At 41.4% G+C, this 23,730-nt stretch overlaps 1 protein-coding gene across 1 annotated transcript in view; it reads right to left on the minus strand.

Moving 5' to 3' along the window:
• Positions 1-661: 661 nt before the first annotated feature.
• The window catches only part of CHIC2 (cysteine rich hydrophobic domain 2), a 30,199-nt gene continuing 7,130 nt past the window's right edge, over positions 662-23,730 (minus strand). Inside the window, exons 2-6 of the mRNA XM_077301969.1 lie at positions 13,438-13,492; positions 12,541-12,696; positions 5,044-5,100; positions 4,815-4,874; positions 662-1,431 (exon numbers count right to left, since the gene is read on the minus strand). Of these exons, the coding sequence (XP_077158084.1) occupies positions 1,381-1,431; positions 4,815-4,874; positions 5,044-5,100; positions 12,541-12,696; positions 13,438-13,492 (379 nt within the window). The 3' untranslated portion in view covers positions 662-1,380. The remainder of the gene's footprint in view (positions 1,432-4,814; positions 4,875-5,043; positions 5,101-12,540; positions 12,697-13,437; positions 13,493-23,730) is intronic.

Below are 23,730 nucleotides of genomic sequence, written 5' to 3' on the forward strand. Positions count from 1 at the left end.
GCTGCATTGCTTTTACTAGGAATTGAGAGCTTCTGACTTTCAATGGGTTGGGGGTCAAACACTAACATTTGAAAACCTCATTCCAATGTAAAACCTTTTAACAAATATATTTCTAACGATCTGGCATCCTTGTGTACAATTAGCTGCGGTAAACAACAAAAAGCGATGGCATTAGCCACAATTATGGCTCCCATGTGCCTGTGGAGTGGGGGATTTCCTGCCCCCAGCAGGCCCTTTCCCACCACTGCTCAGCTGGGAGGCAGGGGTAAAAAATGGAAGGGGGATTGACCACCAGCATCCTAGCACACTGATCTCACTTCCAGCACAACTGGATATTACATCTGCACGAGACCAGTGGCGGTCTTGCATTCAGCCAAAGCTCAACAGTTAAGCGATAGAATTTTGGCCGAATGCCAAAGTGTTTGATGACATCATTATGTTGCTCATAAGCCCCCCTTTCCCACCCAATGTTGAGTCTCCTGCCAGTGGCCAGCTTTATGCAGGCAACCTGAGTCAACAATATGCACATGTTCTCCCTCTCAGCCCCTGCTGATATAAGCCTTGGCCTATTTCTTTTAAACCTATGTTCGAATGGTGAGGAGACATGCTCCAGCCCCTCTTCTCTCCTGGTATTGATCAGCATTACATCTGCACCACCTGCCATGAAATAATGATTTTTTTTTAATGACCTTTAGCAGTATTAACCATCGGACATAGACATCTTTCACCCATCCTTCCAACGGAACAGTAGCATTCCAATTTCAAGTTTCTTGGGGAGGATCATCTTCGGAACAGACAAGATTTTCTTCATGGAATGGAGAACTGATGTTTGGAGATCGACCAGTGCTGCCGCTGAACACCTCTCTTAGGTGGTTGCTTGATGTTCCAGAATGGAGGAGGAAAAACTGATATGTACAGATATGTCACTGGCAAAACATGGAAATATCAAACACTTGATGCCGGTGCATAGGTTAGAGTGATTGCTAAATCTCACAACTTACAGATGTGCATTTTGAGATTAAAATGCCTTCTCATAGCTATTTTTGGTTGTGTTTTTATAGCTATATATGTGTGTGTACACACACACACACACAAACACATACGCACATATATAGGTATATATAAAGACTCTGAAAATCAGGATGCTTGGACAACAGAAGATGGACAAATAATAACTTAAATGTCTGACAAGTGCATGAAATGATTTCTGCAATATTTGACAAAATGCACTTTGAACATGCAGGTATATAAAAAAACACAAAGAATGAAAAACACCACAAGATTCTGTAGAACCAACGCTGTGTCACCACCAGTAGAGCACCAAGCAAGGCACCATTGGAAAGACAACATACTTGGGAAAGTCTCTAGGTAAAGCAAATGCTAATCGGGTCGGAAAATTGGTGTCTTTGGTAAAAATTCTATAAGGATGACCTGTGTGGAGAGAAAAGAAAACAGACATTGAATGAACTATTGACAGCCTTGTTGATGAACTTTTAAGTATTTCAGCAACTTCTGTTTGGTTTCTGGCTTAATGAAGGAATGCGTCTGGCTGAGATTCAAAAAGCTATTTGAGGCATGAGGCATGTTAAGTTCGGGGTTTTTTTACCATTTAATTTTTAATTATGGAACCCCGCAAAACACGAGAGACTTCTTCCAAAGTTCATCACACCTGGACAATGTGGCTTGCCTTGAAACATGGGCAAGGAGTGCCAGAGGTGATGGCCCTCAAAAACACCCAAAACGCCACATAGCAAACCTTTTCTGGAACAGAATAAAATCCCAGAAATTGTCTGTGGTGTGACACAGCAGCTTGCATGTGTGTGTGTGTGTGTGTGGGGGGGGGGGTGACCAGACAAATCCAAAAGCCTAAAGGGACCCCTGAAATAACTATGGCCAGTATCCAAAGGCTAAAAATATGAGTTGAGGATGTAGTGTTATTGAGGAAAAGAAACAGCTCCAAGATTAACTTAATCAGAAATAAACCAAACTTGCAAGTATTCTCCATTTCCCTGACTTCTCTCTCATTCAGGTACTCAAGGGGGGGGACAAGCTTCACAGTAATACATTTTTTAATACATAGTTATCTCTGAAGGTACAAATATTTCAATTTTTGCCACCATAACAATCCTTAAATTTTCTATTTGGTAGTCATCCGTAGGAGAAGCATATGGTCAAATATATAGCATTCAAGACTACCTCTCTCATTTAGTGGATCCAGAAGCAGAGCTACAATATACATGACATCCAAGGATTTAAATCCAAATTGGATGGATATCTACTCCAAAGTAAATCCCACTGGACACACCTTGGATTTTGCCTCCAAGTATGCACAAAGAATGCTTAGTCCGATATTAGAGTAAAGCGCGTATCCATGTTGGTCTGAAGTAGCTGAACAAAATTTGAGTCCAGGAGCACCTTTCAGACCAACTATATCTCATTCCAGGTGTGAGGTTTCATGTGCACAGCACACTTCATCAGACAATAAATTAGTATGCTGTGTACTAATCCATAACCCACTCGCGACTTACATATATGGTCTTGTAACTCCCATTTCATTGTCTGATGAAGTGTGTTGTGAACACCAAGGCTTACATTTTGAATGCAACTGAGTTGTCTTAAAGATGCCCTTGGACTCAAACTTTGTTTAGTCAGATATTGAACACACAGTGTTGGATTGAACCAGATTTTCCCTTTTGACTACCCAAAAAGGCTAGGTCAAGGGTCATGACACCTGCATGGGCAAAAGACGGGGGGCTGCGGTCAGGATTAGAACTCTGTGAGAGGGAGTGAAAAGGTTGCCTGGAACCAGCCCATTAGGATGAAACCAGACGTTTTTTCCCCCTTAGGAAAGCTGGTTTTTTGTACCCTGCTTTTCACTACCCAAAGCGGTTTACAGTCGCTTTCCTTCCCTGACCTCACATGAGACACCTGTGAGGTAGATGGCGCTGAGAGAGCCCTGACAGAACAACTCTATCAGGTCTGTGACAAGCCCAATGTGGAGGAGTGAGGAATCCAACCTGGTTCTTCAAATTAGAGACAGCCACTTCTAACCACTATACAAAGCTGGCTCTCAAGAAGCATTTCCAGTCGTGGAACAGAAATGTCTTGCCTCCCCACTCTTGCTGAAGCCCACATTTCTGAAATGCTGCTAGCAGAGGCCTTTAGGAATGGCACCAGAGGTGAACTGGGAGTCCCCAAAGAGAGGGGATACCAGCACAAGCTGCCTCCCTCCACCCCAGCAGAAAACTTTTGGATTCGAGCCACAAATGTTACTGGCTCAATCTAATTGTTTCATCACCTCCTCAGTACTCCCAAAGCAACAAATGCTTTCTAAAACGATCAATGAATTTAAATAGAAGTTTTAAGAATGTGACAGTGGGTTCAGAAGAACTGGGCTTGCACTTTCTGCACTGAAGCGGCTGGTTGAAAAGTGCTAATTCCAAGAAGAAGAACAAACTAATCTTGCTTGTGGCCTTCCAGTTCATGCACATTTTCAGAAGCCCCGATGTATTCAGTAATTGAAATCTTTACGTAGGACAACCTCAAAAACCGGTGTCAAATTTCCTTTCTTGTCTCCAATTACTGCAAAGTTATCATGTGGTCTCTGATCATAAATTAACATGTTCACTATAATAGATGATCATAAATTAGCATGTTCAGTATAATAGATGTTAAAAAGAAACAGTTTGTTGAATAGAGCTTTTTGCAACAAAAAAAAAGCATTTGGGGGAACCTTTTATGTTTTAGACTAGGAATAGGCCTTAGTATTTCCCCTTTCTTTGCCGTGCTAACAGAAAAGATGATTTTAAGATAATTTCTAACTATTTAAACACTGTTTTAAATCAATCTTTTAACATAGTGTCTGTAATGCATGCATTGTGTTAAATAATAGACAAGATATATAATTAAAAGGCATGGAGGTATTAGAAACAGCTAAAGCTAAGAGGCTTCTGGATGGTTCGTCATTTAATCGTTAACCCCCTATTTGGATCTTTTAAAAATTCCTCTGTAGACTATTAGTGAACATCACAATGGATATTTGTTTAAAAGTAGACAAATAGCACCTTCCCTTTTCCTGGAAGGATTTAAAAGGAGCAGTAATGTGAAATGAAATAAGATCACAAGGGGTGACTGCTGGGCATGGGAGGGGGGAGAGAATGAAGTCACTGCACATAAAGTCTTTATTTTTTCCAAGTAAGCAAACTTCTGAATTTTACACAGAAGATGGAACGTCTAGGGAATAAGATCCCACTCCAACATGTTTCCTCCCCTGTGCGACTAAGACTGACTTTTAAAAATGCAGGAGCAAAGCTAGTAAAAGCTCAAGCTGCTTTCAAGAGTGCTGAGGTACGGGGGGGGGGGGGGGGGAGTGTTAAAATCTACAAAGTCTAAAGGTTTCCTAAGTTCCAGCAGCTTAGTTGAAAGGTCCCTTTCCATACACCAAGACTTGATTAGCATTATATTGCACGGCCCACATCTAACTCACTGTGTAACCAAAGTTGCAGTTATTTCTTTTTATACAGCAACTGAAAATTTCACACCCCATCAACACACATTCAAGCTATTTTATCTTGGCAATTAATTTATTATTTTTTTTCCAGGACACAGTGAAGCCTTGTTTTCAACTCATTCATAACTTTATAAATCAGCCCTGTGCATGAAACCATACATCTGTGAACCGTAGAAAATCCTCGCCACTCAGGCGATTAAGCTCTTGACACCTTTGCTGATTAATAATCATGGAAAGAATAAGATCAGAAGCAAAATAAATGATCATTTAATAGAGAAACGCACAAAACAGCCCTTTAACTTACATATTCCATCATGTTATTCGATTCACATTTCCTTTTGCTTAGCCTCCAATGCAAGCACAGCTAGACAACAGGGAGAAAAAGGAGGAAGAAAAATGAGCTGTGTTTTATCGCCGGCACAGAGACTAGCCCATTTGTCCACCTTTCATATTTTGTGCTCAACAAAAGCATCTGTTTCCATACTGTGCAATTCAGGCCCCAGCAGTACGAAGTTGCTCCCCGCGGCACTCACCTTGTGGTATAACCTATTGTTTTCCCATTCTAATAACTTCTCAATCGATCTTCGTGTCTGGAAGACAAATGAGAAAGAATTTTATTCTTGAGTAGGTTTAGAAAAAAGTTGGCTTTTGCAGCTGCTTTTGTGGGGAAAAGGGGGAAGGGGGAAAGAGGTACGCAGGACACTGACTGAATACAGGGGTGGTCTTCAATGCTAAGATTCTCCTTGGGTAGGAAAAGACAGAATGGCATATTTGCTTTTACAAAAGCAACAATAATACATAAATGGATAAGCTGGCAAATTAACATATACTTTAACATGGGTTTCATATAACCTTGCACAAACAGTTTTAAGCATTAACACTGCTGGTGATAGACATAATGAACGTTGTGGGTCTAAGTCACCCCGAATCCAAGTATCCTGAAACCAATAAGTATCAGACAACTTCTAAACATACAACTCATAAAAATACTGAACAGTCTTCCAACTATAGTTTATACAAAACACCATGCCCATTGATTTACAGGTCAAGCGCCTTCTATTTATATTTCTGTTTGGAAGTTTGGATCTGAATTGCCATACTGGTACACTCTGGAATAGTCTGAAACCCAAATGTTGCTGTTTCATAAAATCTAAATTCTGGAAACATTTAAATCATCTTGCTCCTAAGAGATAGTCAGTGTTCCTCTTCAGCTGCATTAACACGCTGGAACTAAACCCTGCTGTTTATGGACACTTGGCTGCCATACCCCCGAACATTCACCAGTGAAACGGGATTTACTGGTCCTTGTGAACGAGAGGATAAATCAAGACGCCAGGTGTTGAGATGAGACCAGAGCTGCAGGTGCAAAGGCATGGATCACTGAGCCTTGTGGCAAATTCAGCTTCGTACAGCTGCAGCTTCCTTACAAGGCGAAGAAAAATGGGGAGGGGGGAGGGGGGGAGCATCGTGCCCTACTAACTCTTACTAAACAAGTGGCGCTGCAAATGGCATGTCAAGGGAACCAAGCCAGCAAGCTGGATTCAAGAAAGACTGCTACTTAAAAGTATTCTGCATTGCATATGTTCCGAAAGCAAATAAAATATATATACACACAGTGGCACTGTCTGGCTTAATGCTGCTAGGAGAGGATGGCTACTTGGATAAAGCCATTCTTAAGATAATTTTTAAAAACTTTTCCATTATTTCTAAAACCCTAAGGGAGACCCCAAGAACTTTGAAGCAGCTCTTAATAAGCAATGCCTAAATTATTACATTGTACTTTTAAAGCTGTGTTCCTTCTGGCTATTACTTCTCTCTCTCCCTCTCTTCTCTTTAATGCCAAAGACAGTGCCTGCCCTCTAACAATGATCGGCAGACCTCACTTGTTTCTTTATAAAGATAGCCTTTTAGAGTCTGCACTCCTTTTAAATGAAAATAGGGCAGCAGTTATGGTCACACTTTTGTTAATTTAGTTGCCAGTCAGCTCCAAATCAAAAGAAAATAAGGCTGCAGAGTGTAATTAACATTCAGTTCAGTCGTTTTGTCCCTTGTCTAGCCCCCCAAGCTTTGTTAAAATTGCCATCTGAATGCTGAAGGCTGTAGGGAAATCGATTTGATTCTAATCGCACCATGAAAAGAACATGATCTAACTGCTTTCAGCCCTCCGTAAATCTGTACTAGGTCTTTAGCACAATGCAACTTCCAATTTAAAAAGCACTGAATGTCTCGTCAATGACTTTGTGAAGGAAAAAAAGAACAAGGAGCAGACATAAAAATTCCAATAGTTGTTTAAGCATTAAAGCTCATTTGCATCACAGCAAACCTGAAAAGGGCTGACCTCTCAAACCGCCTCTCAGGTCTATGAAGTTGTAGCCTTGACAAGCTCACATTGACAGAGCTCATTGACTCTGAAAGGCTACTCTATCAATGGCGAAAAATGGCAATAGGTTCTACTCCGAGCAGGCATCTCCCTGCCCACCCGCTGCTAGGCCAATGGCAAAACGGACTTAAAAAACACGAAGCTACCTTATAATCTTCCTTGCCAAGAACCTTTTAAATGACAGATTAAGACTGCAACACAATTTAAATTTCATTGCTTTCACGGAGGGGGAAGGGAGGGAGGGGGTGAAAAATAAGATGGAAAAGAAACCGGCTTCCTAAATACTGGTACAATTAAAATACTTTACAGGCCAAACAGAAACTGCATGCAGAGGACACCTAATGTGACACCCCAGAAGAGGCATCCCCCACCCCCACCCCCCATTAGAACAAATGTTTAATTACAGTTACTCCTGCAAAGGGGGGATATTAAATATGGAGTCGGATATGCTTGTTTTAAAGTCAGCATTTGCAGCCTTTTTCAAATACAGGGCTTAATACTGAACAGGAAGTATTCAAGGAGACAAATCAGTTCCTTTCCTCAAAGTAAGATCACTACCCACTCTCAAAGTCTAGCAATCGGTAACACGGAGCATACAACAATTCCCCCCTTCCCACGAATAACCTAACTTTTGTAAACTGTGGTTTGTACATACAGCTGACAGTATTTAAAAAATCCTCAGTATCAACTGTGCAGAATGTGAAAGTCTAAATTAATCATTGGTGGGGGGAGGAGGGGTTGAATTAAAGAGCATCTCACTGTCTTCTACCTCAAGCTTCCCCCCCCCCACACACACACACACTTGACAGGTGGGAGGAAAGGACTTGCACGTGGAGCTTAATTAATCACTGCCCTTGACATCTCAATGATTTACAGTGTGCAGCAGGTGAGAACAGTCAAAAACCAAAAGAGACTCTTGATGTGAGTGCACCGTTTCCAGCACAACCAGGAGGACAACCCTGCAGATTCTATCAAGAGCACACAGCAAGCCTACCAAGTACCTTGTTTGCTCAGAGAAACAAAGCTCAAGTGGAACAGAGCTTATTAGGAAGACTTAAAACTCCCCACGGTAGTCATTAATTCTTTTTTCAAACCAACATTTAGCCAAAATCAAATTTCAATGTTAACACACACGCACATGTAGGGAATTAAGCTCAGTTATATAGAACACACAGAGAAGTTTGACGAAGAAGCTGCACATAGGTATGAGACACATGTAAGCCTGTGAATGTTTACACAAAAGTAAACCAATTTAGGGAACTAGTCCCAAGCATGTATTTACAAAACCTCCTTCACCACTATTTATATTCCTGCATAAGAAAAAAAGAGAACACTTAATGGGAAACCAAAGGGAATGAAATTATAGGCATTAAAAACTGGACCTGGATTTAAATATTTACAGTTCTACATTGAAGATAATCCTTCCATTAAAGAAGAAGTCTTAAATCAGATCACAAGATGTGCAGTCAAAGGTTTCCCAATGCCAACAACTGTTTTCAAATGTGGTACAATCCAGCTCTAGGGTGCAGGTGGGCAATCATTCAACTGTGTCAGCTGCTACTGTTGAACATATATTCAATGTCAAGTGGGTTAGGACAAGACAAATGTGGCCAGCTCCACCGCCAAAGGCTTCTTAAATAACATTCATGCTATTTTGTTCATTCATTTATAATTCCCCTACCCCACATTTAAGAGCACTTGAAGGCGGCTTACAATAATAGAAATAAATGCAATGATGGGATCAATCATCACTACAGAAATGTAAGCATTAAAACCAAAAGCAGCCATATAGTTAAAACCAGCTAGGAAAGAACAGTGAACAATGTATTAGGAATAACAAGGAATCAATGATCAAAAGCCTTCTAGAATAGGCACGCAACTTCCATCGGTAGGTTAAACCTTAACTGCAAATCCAGGAGCCCAGGGTTCCACCTGTATATCAAATACCCACCACTAGGTTCTCAGTAGGTAGGCAGAAAGGTATCATGGGGGCAGGCATAATGCTTAGGGCAGGCTTTCTCAACCAGGGCTTCTTGATGGCCCTTGGAAGGGTTTCCTGAACAGGTGAGAGTTTTTAATATATTTTTTAAATTTGTTAAACAAATATCTGGTGTTATGACCACATATAATCATATTGACCTGCCCCCCCTTCCCAAAAGGCTAATGCAGGGCCTGGAAGGGGTAGAAAGGGGAGGGGCCCCAGGTGGGTATGTACACAGCTATGCTTCCCAACCATATTCCGCACAGCTGCACCACTTCCGGGGTTTCTCAAAGCCTGAAAAATATTTCAGGAGGTTCTAAGTGGTAAAAAAAAGCTGAGAAAGGCTGGCTTAGAGGATAGTCACACACCTTAACATACCTTGGGGCAAAGTTATTTAGGGCTTACAAGTTTAAAGACAACGTTTCGAATTGAGCCCAGAAAAAAAAACTGGAAAATGGTGGTATTGATAAGGCACTGGTCTTATATATTTAATACGATGAAAATCATTGTTCAATTCCTGCCATCAAAAGCCTGCCCAAAACAAAAGACCTTGTAAGAGATGCTCAGAGGCATTTTAGACATTATGCAATTCCTACAGAGAAAGCGGAGTTATTTAAGTAGGAAGGTAGGGAGTTTGGACAACAGAAGCATTTCTATGTAGAAGGAAAATGCGTCATGTGAGAAAGCCTTCAGGCTGAAGGGGACAATTCTCAGATCTGCCAAAGAAAACATTTTCTCTGTGGAAAATTGGTTTGGAATAGTTAATTAGAAGTTAGTCAGCTACAGGGAGGTATGGAGAAGTGGCAGGCAACCTTCTGAAGCTTAGGTCCATCAAGCAGGAAACAAATGTTGAGAATGAGCCAAAATTATACTTTTAGGAACTAAAAACACAGCAAGAGAAGCAGGCCAGCCTCATGCTATACACACAATAAATGAAAAAAATAAATAATAAAATGCTGTAACTGTAGCTGATAGAATTCAGATACTATGAAATCATGAGCAAAGTCTAGTAAATGGAAGGTACAAGACTGATGCATAAAGGTTTCGTTTTACATTCTAGGATTTCCCCTGTACATGTGATGATAACATGCTTCTAAGCTTAGTGAACCACACCTGAGGGAATGACAAGAGGATCCTAATTATTAGTACCCATAACAAACAAAAAAAAACCCCTTTGCACTGTTACATATGCCCAACGACTCATTCCACTGTTCTCCTGCTTCCACCATATTAAGTCAATATATCCCCCCTGGATGGTTGCCTGGATTTTCCAAATGTTTAAAGATTGAATGTTGTAAGGCAATGGTCCCCAACCTTTTTATCACCAGGGACCGGTCGAAGCTTGACAATTTTACTGAGGCCCAGGGGAGGGGGGTAGTCATATGCTGAAGGATGTCACTGCTGCTGCCTGAGCCCGTGCTCCACTTGCTTTCCCGCCGGTGCCTCTGACTTCCTGCCACCTGTCGGGGGGCGCTGCCAGCAGTAGCTGCACAGTGCCCCACTGAGGGGCCGCTGGAGAGCACCAAAGGTGAGCCAGCGGCAGAGTGGCAGGGCAGCCCCCGAGGCAGCAGGAAGAGCCGCAGGCCGACTGATCCACGGACCGGTCCCAGTCCCCGAACCGGGGGTTGGGGACCACTGTTGTAAGGGATTTACAGTGGGGTTTATAAGGACAAACAATCCCTGTTCTCTGCAAAATATACTCTGGCTCTTCACTATGTCACAAAACTACTCTGTAGAAGACTGGAAAGAAGTAGTGGAGATTCACTTCTGCATGGCTAGTCACTTCACTTACTATCTGCCGTAATGCAGCACGCTCCTATTCTTAATCTTACATATCAGCATCTGCAGATATTGACACATTCTGGGGCAACCTACCAGTTCCTTTGGATGTAACCTTGATGTTCCTGTCTGTCATCCTTCCAGCTTTGCAAGTCTTTGCTGAAAACTACACTCATGTTGCAAAACATGCTTCCCTAGAATAATATTGAGACACAAAGGTACTGCAAACTGTTTGACTGCAGCAGCACAAGCAGTTTCCCTCTGCCAACTGAAATTTAAGGGGCAAATAAAAATGGTCTCATTTTACCATGACAGGAGGGGTTATTTGTTTCTTGTGCTACCATTTTAACCTGAATTTTTATTTGATTTCAGATTTCACTGCATTGCGAGTCATTTTGAGAACTATTGAGCAGCACACTAATCAGAAAATGAAGATTTCATCTGTTGGTAAGTTTCATCAGTTGGGAAAACAAAGTAACCTTTTCAGGCAGGTAACTTAAGATGGAGCTATGAGGCAAACACAGGGTTCCAACTGCCATAGGCTAGATCTAGTGGGATTGTTCCATTAATAGGCTTTTCTCTTGTGCAAGGAGTATCCCCCTAATTCAAGAGACCTAAGCTCAAAGACACCAGGAGAGAAAATCTGCAGAGAGGAGACAATACATAACATTCAGCCACCCACCGATTATCCTCTATAAAGCCCAAAACACACACCATAACACTTAATGCATTTTCTCTCAGCTGGACTCAAACACAGGAAATAAGCCAAACTAGGAGAAAGGGGCCAGTAGGGAAAAAGAAGAGGATGATTTCCTCATGGAAATAACAGACACAGAATAGGTTCAGCAAGCTCTGCCTGGGAGTTCAAGTTCTACAAATGTCCCTTTAAAAAGCATAATAACTATAATGCATATGCTTTGAAAATAAAATTGTCCAACAGAAATCTTTCAAATTACTGCACTGCAACAAGGTGACAAGGCACTTTAAAATATAAAGTGCATATTTATACACTTTGCACAGTGTGAAGTATAAAAACCTACTTTATCTTGCAATGCTGAAAAATGGTCCATAAGGAAGAGCTGATGGGGCTCAAAATGTATGTTTTGCACTAAAATATTTCCCCCCCCAGGGAATGTCTGCACTTTTCCGTGGTAATATAAAGTTTCAGATTTCTGGAATCTAGAATCTAATTACAAACCAGTGCACCAGTTACATCATAATCAAAACATGTTATTACAGCAGGATGCCGCACAAGCAACAGCAGAAAACGCTTGGACAATGGTTTGACAAAAAATAGAAGAACTTGCAAATATTAAACAGCAAGCCAAATAACAATAAGCACCACCTTCCACCAGGTCAAAACAGCCAATAGGTGGCAATGGCAAAAATTACATATCTGATGCACAGACTAACATCACACTTCAGAAGAAAACAGAGGCCAATTTTAGACCCCAATGATCAGTAAAAAATAAGACGGAAAGAAATAATTGGTTTATGAACTGTAAATTTCTACGGTAGAAAACACATTGAATGTAATATGTGGTGTGTGATGTGACATTATGATGATGCAATATTATTAGTCCTTTTTCTCCTTGAAAGTTGTCTTCCGGGAAAAGATCTATTTTTTTCTTTCTGTATTGTAAAATAGCAGTTTGACATCTTTAAGAAATAGCAGTTCTGTAATACATAGTGCAGGGGTAGTCAACCTGTGGTCCTCCAGATGTTCATGGACTACAATTCCATGAGCCCCTGCCAGCAAATGCTGGCAGGGGCTCATGGGAATTGTAGTCCATGAACATCTAGAGGACCACAGGTTGACTACCCCTGACCTAGTGTATTTACATAAAATTATTATAGTAAAAACCCCAGAATAAGCACCATCTCACTTACTCTTTTACTGAGACAAATCACTGGCCACATACTACAGCCTAATGTGCAGCAGCAGCACAGGCAGCCACAGAGGAGCCATCGGACGTTCACTGGAAGGTTCTTCTTAAGACAGCTGTTCACTCGGCTGATGCTGGCTTTAAATTCCTCAGGTGCAACCTTTAAAAAAGAAAAGGAAGAACAAAAAGTCATGGAGCAGTGACTGGTATCCTTCTAATGTCCAAGTGCTTTTTTCTGTCTCTTCAGATCAACATAAACTGCTTAAACCAGGCTTCCTTAACCTTTTTACAATTGAGAAACTCCTGAAACATTCCCTAGGCTTTGAGAAACCCTAAAAGTTGCATAATTATGCAGAATATGGTTAGAAAATGGAGCTGTGTACGTACTAGGGTTGGGCGCTTCGGCTGCTAAAGCAGCCATTCGTGTCCAAAGCAGCCAGTGCCACAGCATAGGGGGGGGGGGGTGGCGCTGGCATGTCAGGCGCACGCATTCAGGTGCAGAGCTCTACCCCTGCATGCGGGCAACGAGTCGTGTGCCGTCACCAGTGCTGCCCTTCCCCCCCCCCACACACACACCACAGCACTGGCTGCTTCGGGCGCAAAGCACCCAACCCTAGTATGTACCTACCTGGGGTCCTTCCCCTTTCCACCCCCTCCAGGCCCACCTTTGGCCATTTTGGGAGAAGGGTATATGTGGACATGACCATATATAATATCACCTGATAAATGTATAACAAATTCAACAATACATATTTAAAATCAATTAACTCCCACCCATTTGGGAAACCCTTCCAAAGCCATCAAGAAACCCCAGGGTTTCATCAAACCCTGATTAAGAAAGCCTGGACTAAATGATACATTTTTTTCCAGCTTGAATAGATTTGGTTTCACAGGTACTTACTTTTCCTGTTAATGATGAAGGAAATTCTGCTTCAAATTTGTTGCTCAGACCAAAACTAAATAAAATAAAATGGACACATGTTATCAGAACAACTGAGATGACAGAGGGATTTTCACATTTTAGGTGCTGATCAACTTTGCTGGGGTACAGTGCTTCATGTGTGAACTGGACACATGTCAAGAAGTTGCATTAATCAGTTCCACTGCAGGAATTCATAAACAACGCAGAGTTTGAATGCCGCCCTAATCATTTTGTGCAGCTAATGGCAGCGCATTCCCCTGGCACATGCTATGTACTACCAATGGAAAAGCCCCTGCACCAATTTAACACAGCACCTTCAGCTGCGGACAGTAGCTGGATACAACCCTCTGTCTCCTTTTCACACTAGACATCTTTATTTTAGCAAATATCAGTACAGTCAAATCAGGATAGATGTACATAGTTGTGAAGTGGCTCTAAATGGAACACAGTTACCGATCCCCGGAGAGGGAATGACTATGTCTTAACATTTTCTTTATTTGCATGGGTTAAAGAAAGTGAATTCTGAAACTCGGGCAAAGATTACAAAACAACAAAACTTGGGGATCTGCAGCACTTTTTAAAGACACACACTCATTAAGGTTCTACAAAATCCATAGCTTCACCATCTTTATTTTTATAGCCCCCTTCCCTTCCCAGTTGGCTCAGGGTAGATAACAACAAAAATGCAATAATTAAAATAGTTAACATAGGGGTTAAAGTTAAAATTACAGTATTAAAAGCCACCTCTTAAAAACCTTACAGGGGGTGCTAATTTATATTGGGTGGATTGATGTTTTGTGGGTGGGGTTCTCAGGCAGGGAGGCTAGCATTTCCTGGATGTTAATTTTCTAGCTTCAACCATAAGCCTGGCGGAACAGCTCTGTCTCACAGGCCCTCTGTGACTGCTGAAGGTCTCAGAGGGCCCTGATTAATTAACGCTTTTCTAACTTTTGAGCTTCCATATACTTCCCCCGCCTAACCCCCTATATCTGTTTGACATTTAGATTCCAGACTTTTATTCACTTCCACAGCACTAGATGCTGACTGTACAAAAAACAAGCATAACTGTCATGCTCTCCCCATACTTTCTGCCAACTACCGATCCAATCCTGGGTGTAGTAAAAGAAAAGACACCTCACCATGGCCCCATTATTCAGCTGACCGCATTTCCATTGCTTAGATTTCCTGGACCCACCTCACTTTTAAATAAAAGGCCTCCTGAAATGTGTATTATTTGCAGTCTGACCTTCCATGTGCAACCTCCAAAGTGGAATATGCTCAAGCAAACATGCAACAGGGAGCAGCAGCCATCAGCATGTGTACTGCGTATTGCCCGCCAATGTTCACCAAAGGCAGTGTTCTCCACCTTCACACAAGGAGCACTGCCAGTTGTACTAACTGCCAATTAGTTTCCAATCCGATTTAATGAGCTGGTAATCACCTTTTAAGCCTTGAAAGGTCATGGGACCCATTGCCTGAAGGTTACCTTCCACCTACATGAACCTGGAAACTCAGACTATCTAGGCGAGACTGCTAAATATTCCATCAAATCAGGATATGTGGCTGCCCCATACATTAAGCAACATTCTGTGGTTCATCGTAGTACCATGTATTTAAAATACATTCCCAAGTAATCCATGTTCATCTCTGCTTAACTTAGGAAGCAAGTTACAGTATTATGCTGAGTCTGATTTTGAGCTTTCTTCTCTCTTCTTTTTTTTGTTGGCTATGATGTGGCTCTACTATGCTTTTTGTTGTTTTACTGTTATGTTCTGGGTCAATGTTATTGAATTTTATAAGCTACATTTATAAGCACAGACAAGTACATTCTAATATAAATAAATCATCCTCATGGGTAGACCTATGTGGGAAATGAACTGTCCTCCTATACCTAGCCTGAAAGGCACCAACAATGGAGAACACAGCTTAATAAGGACATGAGTCCTTCAGCCATTCTACCCTTGGTGGCTTAGCAAAGAACACCTGCAGTTGGAGAATCGGCTTCTTTGGAAAAGAAAGCTGTGGGCTGTTTAGTATGTGTACACCAACAAGCATATACGTGGATAGCTACAGAATACTTAACAGCTGCAAAGACCTCTAAAAATCAGGCAATGTCTACCTAGATGAGAATGTTTTTGAAAGCTACCCAATGATAAGAAGCAGGGCTACTGTACGCATACCCATTTTTTCCTTGTCATTGCCCTCCCCAGGTTCCATCTATTAGGCTATACCCTTCAGTCACACCCAAGTTGTTAATGAGGCCATGAACAGAACATCTGAAGAGCAGGCCCAGGAACTTCAGCACAAGCTCTGGAAGTAATCATGTCATCCTTAACCATAAGTGACTCCGCAAGGTCAAGCGGCTGCCTTCGAAATATCTTAAGCTCTTAGGGCATGTGTTATTCTCTCATCTTGACCTCCTCTCTTTCTAGTAGTCAAAAAAGTGTGACCCTTTGCTCCCAAGAACACAATTAACTGTGGAGAAGAGATTATACCATAAAAAAGAATCATAATGAACCATGATGGCCTGATAATTAGCCACTAATAACTCCCATGCAGAGAATAGGCACACAGGAATTCCAGACAAGTGCTCTAAGAGAGTGTTAATATATGTGCAAGACTTCAGGAACTGATGACATTTTCCAAATTTAGTTGTCCTATCAAAATTCAGAGGGACTGTACGCAACTTTCAGGTGCAAGAAGCTTATCTTGTGGCTCAGAACACGTCTCCTCACTGACAGGGATAGCCACCTATTAAAGTACTTTCATAGCCAATAAAGACTATTTTTAAAACTCTGGGTTTTTTTTAAAGATGGAAGACGTCCCCATGAAACTCAGATCTCATTTTATACTTGACGGTTTTTGAAAAACAACCTTTGATATAAGCAAGTTTTTAAAAATCAATATTTCTTAAATAATTCACAACCTAAATATAAGCCTTAAAAAACTACAAGGAAAGGTATTGTACTTTTCAGTCAAGCATTTATTATTGCTTCACTTTTGAATATTTACAACTATTGATGTAAGAACAAGGAAAGAGGTAAAACATGGAGAAAACACACTACCATATGAGAACAATAAAATCAGAGTCCAGTAGCACCTTTAAGACCAACAAAGATTTATTCAGGGTGTGAGCTTTCGAGTGCAAGCACTCTTCGTCAGACTATGATTTTCTTACATGACAGGGAATATATAGCAAAAATCAATTCTGTTACATCAGTAGGCTGTGTCACAACCAAATACAGCCAGTGACACAGTCTACTGATGTAACAGAACTGATTTTTGCTATATATTCCCTGTCATGTAAGAAAATCATAGTCTGACGAAGAGTGCTTGCACTCGAAAGCTCACACCCTGAATAAATCTTTGTTGGTCTTAAAGGTGCTACTGGACTCTGATTTTATTGTGCTACTTCAGACCAACACGGCTACCCGTTTGAATCTACCATATGAGAGGTAGCTACAAGGAGAATAAGGCAACATCGCTGCCTCTTTCTACTAGCAGCTGATGCCTAGGTAAAAAGAAGCTATTCTGCCCAGTTCTTTCTTCCCACAGCCCCTTATACTGTGCTACATCTTGTTCCTCAACATCCCAAAACTCAAGAGAGCATTTGCAAAACAAAGAGCAGAATGCCGGGGGAAGGGGAAGACCTGCACCACCAGTTCCTTCTGTGAGCTTTTCTCAAGGATCTAATCCTATGTAATCCAAAATTAACCAGAAGTTATGAATAATACTCTTAGGTAGGACGAAAGCTTCACCTCATCAGAGGCCTTTATGGTTTAAATGTTAAGAGCAAATAATTAGGAAAAGACATAGTTTATGAACTTGGAAATATAAATCAGGGTTTAAACTGGTGATTTAAATCCATTCATCTTGCCAACCCAGTGCTCTAGTTAGTGCATAGCAAATTGAACTGTAGATACAAAAGCTCTCATGCATAAAGTAGTCTTAACGTGGAACGGAACAATCAAGGGCAACTAGAAAGTACCTGGCTTTGTAGAACTGTAAGTTATATTTTCAAACATATATGACCACTTTCAGTTCAAGTTAAATCCTAGGAAGTGCAAAAGGCATTCATAATGCTGGTGAGACATACCTCTAACCACTTAAAATATACCATGCCTTAGGATGAGTCATTTAGGTTTTCCAGAAAAATTTGAATTAGACATTTTTTCCAGAATTTCATTTTAGTAAAAGGCAAAAGATTTATGTGATCTGAAGAGAAACCAGAGTATCCAATTTCAATTTAAACATATATTTAAATTACATTAGCAAAACAGTTGGTTATTATACTGCTATTCACTGCTTGAAGGAGTCTTGAAGTGGCTCACATTTGCCTTCCCTTCCTCTTCCCACAACAGACAGGTGAGGCCGAGAGAGCCCTGACAGGACTGCTATGTGAGAACAGCACTAAGATCCAAGTTCAGCCTCTCAGCTGTGTTTAGCAGCTTTGCTGCTGCTGTTTTTCCCTTCATTATTTTTTTTCCATTTGGTTTATTGGGCCAGATTTTGGGGAAATCCCAGTTCCAAATATTCTACTGGTCTTGGGATCCAACATTTTTTTTGGGGGGGACGGGACTGAAATGCATCCTGTTACTATCAGGCAGCCATTGCCCCTACTTCTGAGGGTATTACGTCCCACTCTGTTAGGAATGCAGCCATTTCTAGACCTGGATGGCAGAGCTCCCATAATAGATATGTAGGGCAACCATGTGGTACACCATTTTATCCACCACTACAAGGTAGAAAAGTGGGCATATTCAGATACAGGGTGGATAGTGTAAAAGGATTAAGAGTATTCAAATTCTTGAGGACAGTATGCTTTTTTACAGCCCCACTCATCTGGGTTTCCTTGTCCTTCCAAGGGAGAATAACGCACTGGTAATCACTGTGAGAAGAGCCTCTTGTGGCACAGAGTGGTAAGGAAGCGACATGCTGTCTGAATCTCTGAGTTCGATCCCAGCAGCCGACTCAAGGTTGACTCAGCCTTCCATCCTTCCGAGGTTGGTAAAATGAGTACCCAACTTGCTTGCTGGGGGGTAAAATGGTAATGACTGGGGAAGGCACTGGCAAACCACCCCATGCTGTTTTTTCTAAATCTTCAGATTATGATGTGGGCTATGTGATCTATGGAAGATTCTGGACTGAAAGAGTAAGGGAGGAACTCCTCTCCTCCAGAACAACAAAGCTATACTTCCTGCTGCCTAAAGTCAAGGAAAGGGAGTTCCACACTCATCCTGGTCTCCTTGTCCATTTCAAAGACAACAGATCTTCACAAGGAAAACCAATGCACCATTCCAACCTCAGGGCAGGTTATTAATTCAATAAGCAAGGTGAGTCTGAACTCTTAAGCACTATCAGTAAACTTTGACACTTGGGGGAGCTTTTAATGGCATACTTGAAAAAAAGCTTTGGATCAAAGCACACCCCCACACAAAGAATATTCTTTGGTGAGATCTACACTTAAAGCCTCTTGTGGCACAGGGTGGTAAGGCAGCTTACATGCTGTCTGAATCTCTGACCATGAGGCTGGGAGTCTGCTATGAAAACGCTAGAGGGCGTCACCCCAAGGGTCAGACATGACTCGGTGCTTGCACAGGAGATACCTTTTAACTTTTACACTTAAAGCCTATATGGCTGCACCAGGCTGGATTGATCTCTGCCATGTGTTACACCCAATAGACAGAGATCAGCATAATTGTTTCTGGTTAGACTACTTTCTTGTCTCAGCTTCTTATTGCCTGAGATGTTATTGTTATTTCTAATCATTCCCCCATATCATTAGCCATCTGGTTTACAGACCACCAGGTTATGACATTTTAATGTCTGGCTTCTTAATGAGATTTTTAAAAATCATACGATGGCTGAATTATAATATTTGAATAATAATCAAGGAACAGCTAGTACTTGTGCTATTGAATGGATGCCTGTAAAGCTTAGAGAAATAAGACTGAAGTATCTTTTAGGCCACTTTGATCAAATTTACTAGATGGTCATCTATTAGGCAGATACAGGGAATCCTCACCAATTGGCATGATCTGCCTGATTTGTGAGCAGTTATGTGATTAGCCAACATGCTGTCTGAAGCTCTGACCATGAGGCTGGGAGTTTGATCCCAGCAGCTGGCTCAAGGTTGATTCAGCCTTCCATTCTTCTGAGGTCAGTAAAATGAGTACCCAGCTTGCTGAGGGGTAAAACGGTAATGACTGGGGAAGGCACTGGCAAACTATCCCGTATTGAGTCTGCCATGAAAACGCTGGAGGCCGTCACCCCAAGGGTCAGACATGACTTGGTGCTTGCACAGGAGATTACCTTTATGTTATTAGCACAGTCTATAACCCCTAATTTAAATGAGCATGTTGCAGAAGACCTCCTATGATCAAAACTTCAAAACAATTTGAAAACTGGCCATACCAAAGCCGACATAAAATCAAAGTCGCAACACTGATTTACAGTGATAATTGGCCTTGGTAACATTACTTTTTTTTACAATAAATCCATTTTCTTGTGACACCAGCATTTATAAAAGGATAGTTTTAAACAGTTCAAGGGGTTTCTCTTTTTCAAATAAATAAATTTATTCTAATATTTGAAAATATGGATCCTATTAAGAAAAAAACCCACTTAAAATAATGCATTGTTACAGAATGACTGTTGGCAGTTCTTCACTCAGTCTAGAAAGAGTATGAAAACCAATTACAGAATGTGGGACAAGATACAGATATAATCAATTCCAAACTATGTTATAACAAATCAAAAATTAATGTTGGTTTAACACAGCATATTTACAAAATACTGTTTCAACTGTGCGCAACAACAATTTTGTAAAAGCAAACTTTTCTTTTAATACATCAAATCTGACTGTTGAAGCACAGAAAGTATGAACCAGACACACAGATGAAGCCTTAAAGCTTGGCCTCTTCATTCTATCCAAGATTCATAGTGCTATTCATTGTTTCCACCCTTGAAACAAGCTATAGTTTTCCACCAGCAGATTTCCTTTAGTTTTACCTAGGTGAACCTGTTGCAACATCTAACAAGATGTCAAGATTTAACACTCACACAAAGAGGATCAATAAATAGTAATAATATCAGCTCCATATTTCACTGTTCTTGCATACAGTTCGCAATTATGGCTGCACTAGATATTACAAATGGTTTGTTCATGATGGGCAAAACCCTGTTTGTCACACTTCTTCCCTTTTCTCACATCACACAAGTGAGGGATTTCTGATCTTTGATTTCTTCAATCTAACACAAGTTTGTTGCTGTAAAGGCCAAACTGGAATTGCCTAGATATAGTGGTGGTTGCTACAGTCAGCCCTCAGAGAACTGGATTTGGTTCCAAAACCAGGAAATCTTCCAGGCACAGACAGGTGCAAAATCATATAAAGAAGACCTCAACACATCATGAACAAGCCTCTATTTGTTGACCACCACTGAATAAACCCACAGTAGAATGGCCATAATTCCAGCTTCTAGTCTGTTGCTTCTTCCATCAAGAGAAAGTATATTTCGGTGCAAAAACTCATACTCTATAAGATATTGTTCCTTAACTCTCCCAAGCCCAGAATGCACCTTTAAAGTCCAGAAAGCAACATGAGACCCACTGAACTGCAAATACATAATGTCACCATTGCATGACACGTAAGAGTCACCAGGTTACAGTCTCACTGATCTCGAGACCAGGACCGAAAGCACCAAGAACAGGAAGCACAAACCCAAACTCTACTTCCTCAGGGTATAGCTTTAGGGCAAATATTTATAAATTTATTCAAGCATTCATATAGAACATCCTCAAAGAGGACATTAATGTAAACCAAAAATAGCATACCACTTCCCCAAACACTTTTAACTACATCTGTTTGGGGTTTAGAGGAAACACATAAAAGGCATGACGGAAACAGGGAAGTAAGGAAGAGACTTGAATAAATATGCTTACACTAAACATGCAAATCACTCTTGCAACTGTTGATTCAAAACTAAGTCTGCCGGCATTTACTAGGGGCTTACTCTTAGTAAGTATGGATGAGACTGGACCCTTGAGGATCAGAACTTTGTTGACTGCCTGCAGGGTTACAAAGGACTTCCACTCTCTGAACTGCCTCCTTCCCAACACCACCACTGTAGCCCAGCCCAGCCCTGCCCAGCCCAGCCATACCCTATAGGTCTCCACAAGTGCATGCACAACATTGGAGTAGAGTTTCTCCTCCCCAGATAAGCTCTCCCTTGTCATCTGCCCTTTCTCCCACCTGACCATCTCATAGCCTGTTCAATAGCCTTCACTCATACTTGCCTCATGGAGTCCTCCAACCTACAGGAAAGCAGTTGTGTAAAAGAGGGGGTTTAGCACCACAAGCACATGGGTCGAGCATTGGAGGTATGGATGGTAGGCATGCCAGGCAGGAGGAGAAAGAGAGAAGACAAGACCTCCTTCCATAAGGAGGGAGCTCTATAGTACAAGCGCACAGAATGTTAGAAAATTAAACCAAGATGTGACAGGTGAAGGAAGACCCTTAGTAACAAAGGGCTGCCTGAAGACGGGTGTGCCAAAATGGAATCCTTGCCATGGAATGGTCTCCTTTCAGTATCATGCAGTTCCTCTTAGCATATATGTAAACAGAGGCAGGAAACATGCTGCCCCTGAGCTTAACATCTTTAATTCTATTCAGTATTTATACCCTGCATTTCCTCATGGCTCAAGACACTTGACAAATGAAACTTTGGCACAAAATACAATGAAACCTAAAATAACTCTATCCACAGCCTGTATCCTCCCAAAAGCCTCAGCAGATAAAAAGCCTTGTGGGAGAGCCAGCATGGTGTAGGGATTATGAACAGCAAACTATAAACTGGAGAACTGTGTTTGAGTCCCCACTTCTCCTGCCTTCTCCACAGTTCTCTAAAATTCTCAGCCTCCCCTAGCTCACAAAATGCCTATTGAGGGAAGAAGAAGGAAATGCAATTGTAAGCCAGTTTGAGACACCTTAAGATAGAGGAAAATGGGGTATAAAAGCCTGACGCATCTTCTGAACACCTCTAGAAACAGCATCCTACAGCAATAACTGTTCTCAGCAACTCCAGGTCTCCAGTGAAACCCCCTCGCTACTGCTTCCTCCTCTTCCCCCAAGTATGAAGTGATTGTGCATAGTTAGGTTCTAGGGCTCAATCTTCCTTATTAGGAGGAAGTGATCCTGAAGCCACTTTGAAAGAACCCTAGGTACTGATATACTCTAAACCACAGGTGGTAAAGCTTTGGCTCACCAGATTTCTGTGGACTATAATTACTATGAGTTGCTGCTGACAAGGACTCATGGTAATTGTAGTCCATGGACATCTAGAGAATCACAGTTTGGCCCCTCCTGGTCTAAAACAAAATTAAATGACCTGACAAAACCATTCACTATTCCTCAAGGAGTTCTTCCTCAACAACACTACAAGCAGTCATCTCTCTAATCCAGTTCCTTAAACTGGAAGCTAAAATGGAAGAAGCACAGGCAAGTCAATAGGGGCACTGGCAGCAAGTTCTTCCAAACACCAGCATAAACACTGCAACTCCACAGGCTCTTGCAACCCAGAAGTTAAAACTCTGTGAGCCACCTGATGATGCCTGATCTCTGGGGTAAAGCTTGCTGCTATAGAGAACACTCGTCTCTATGAAACTACATATATAAATCTCCATAAAGAAATGTTTCATGCCTGTCTTTAGAGAAAGTTTACCGTTCTCTTTGGTGGCCCCCAAATCAAGCAGCTATTATATTCAAATTTCCACATGATTTGTGGCCACTGCATCTGCTTCTTTGAAATCCAACATCCATCAAATTCCCCTGGGGAGACCTGATTCCTATCTCAGCTATTCAGACAGCATGGAGAGCCACTGCATATGGATGGTCCTTCCAGTCATGGCACGAACTCCTGTCCCACCTCCATCTGAACTCCCCCCACCCTCACTCCTGCAAGTTAAGGCAATAAGCTACTTTTGCCTAGTCTGTAGGTAGATGCGTCCAAGCAGTTTGAAGGAGAGGTGAAAAGACCAACCATATTGGGTCAAAAGTACAACATAGGGCCTACAACTATCAAGAAGCAATGAAATCCCTGTATGCTCTCCTCACGAAGACTAAGTATCCTTCTAGGTACTGAAACTTGTCTTGGATTTACAAGATTTATGTGTCTATAGCATGCCTATCTTGTCTTTAAAAGTATTTCACTCATACTAAAAGAGAAAATATTTCATCGATCCCGCCCTCCCGGGGCTCAAAGAAACTGAACAAC

Source organism: Paroedura picta, chromosome 10, assembly GCF_049243985.1.
Source record: "Paroedura picta isolate Pp20150507F chromosome 10, Ppicta_v3.0, whole genome shotgun sequence".
NCBI classification, from domain to species: Eukaryota; Metazoa; Chordata; class Lepidosauria; order Squamata; family Gekkonidae; genus Paroedura; species Paroedura picta.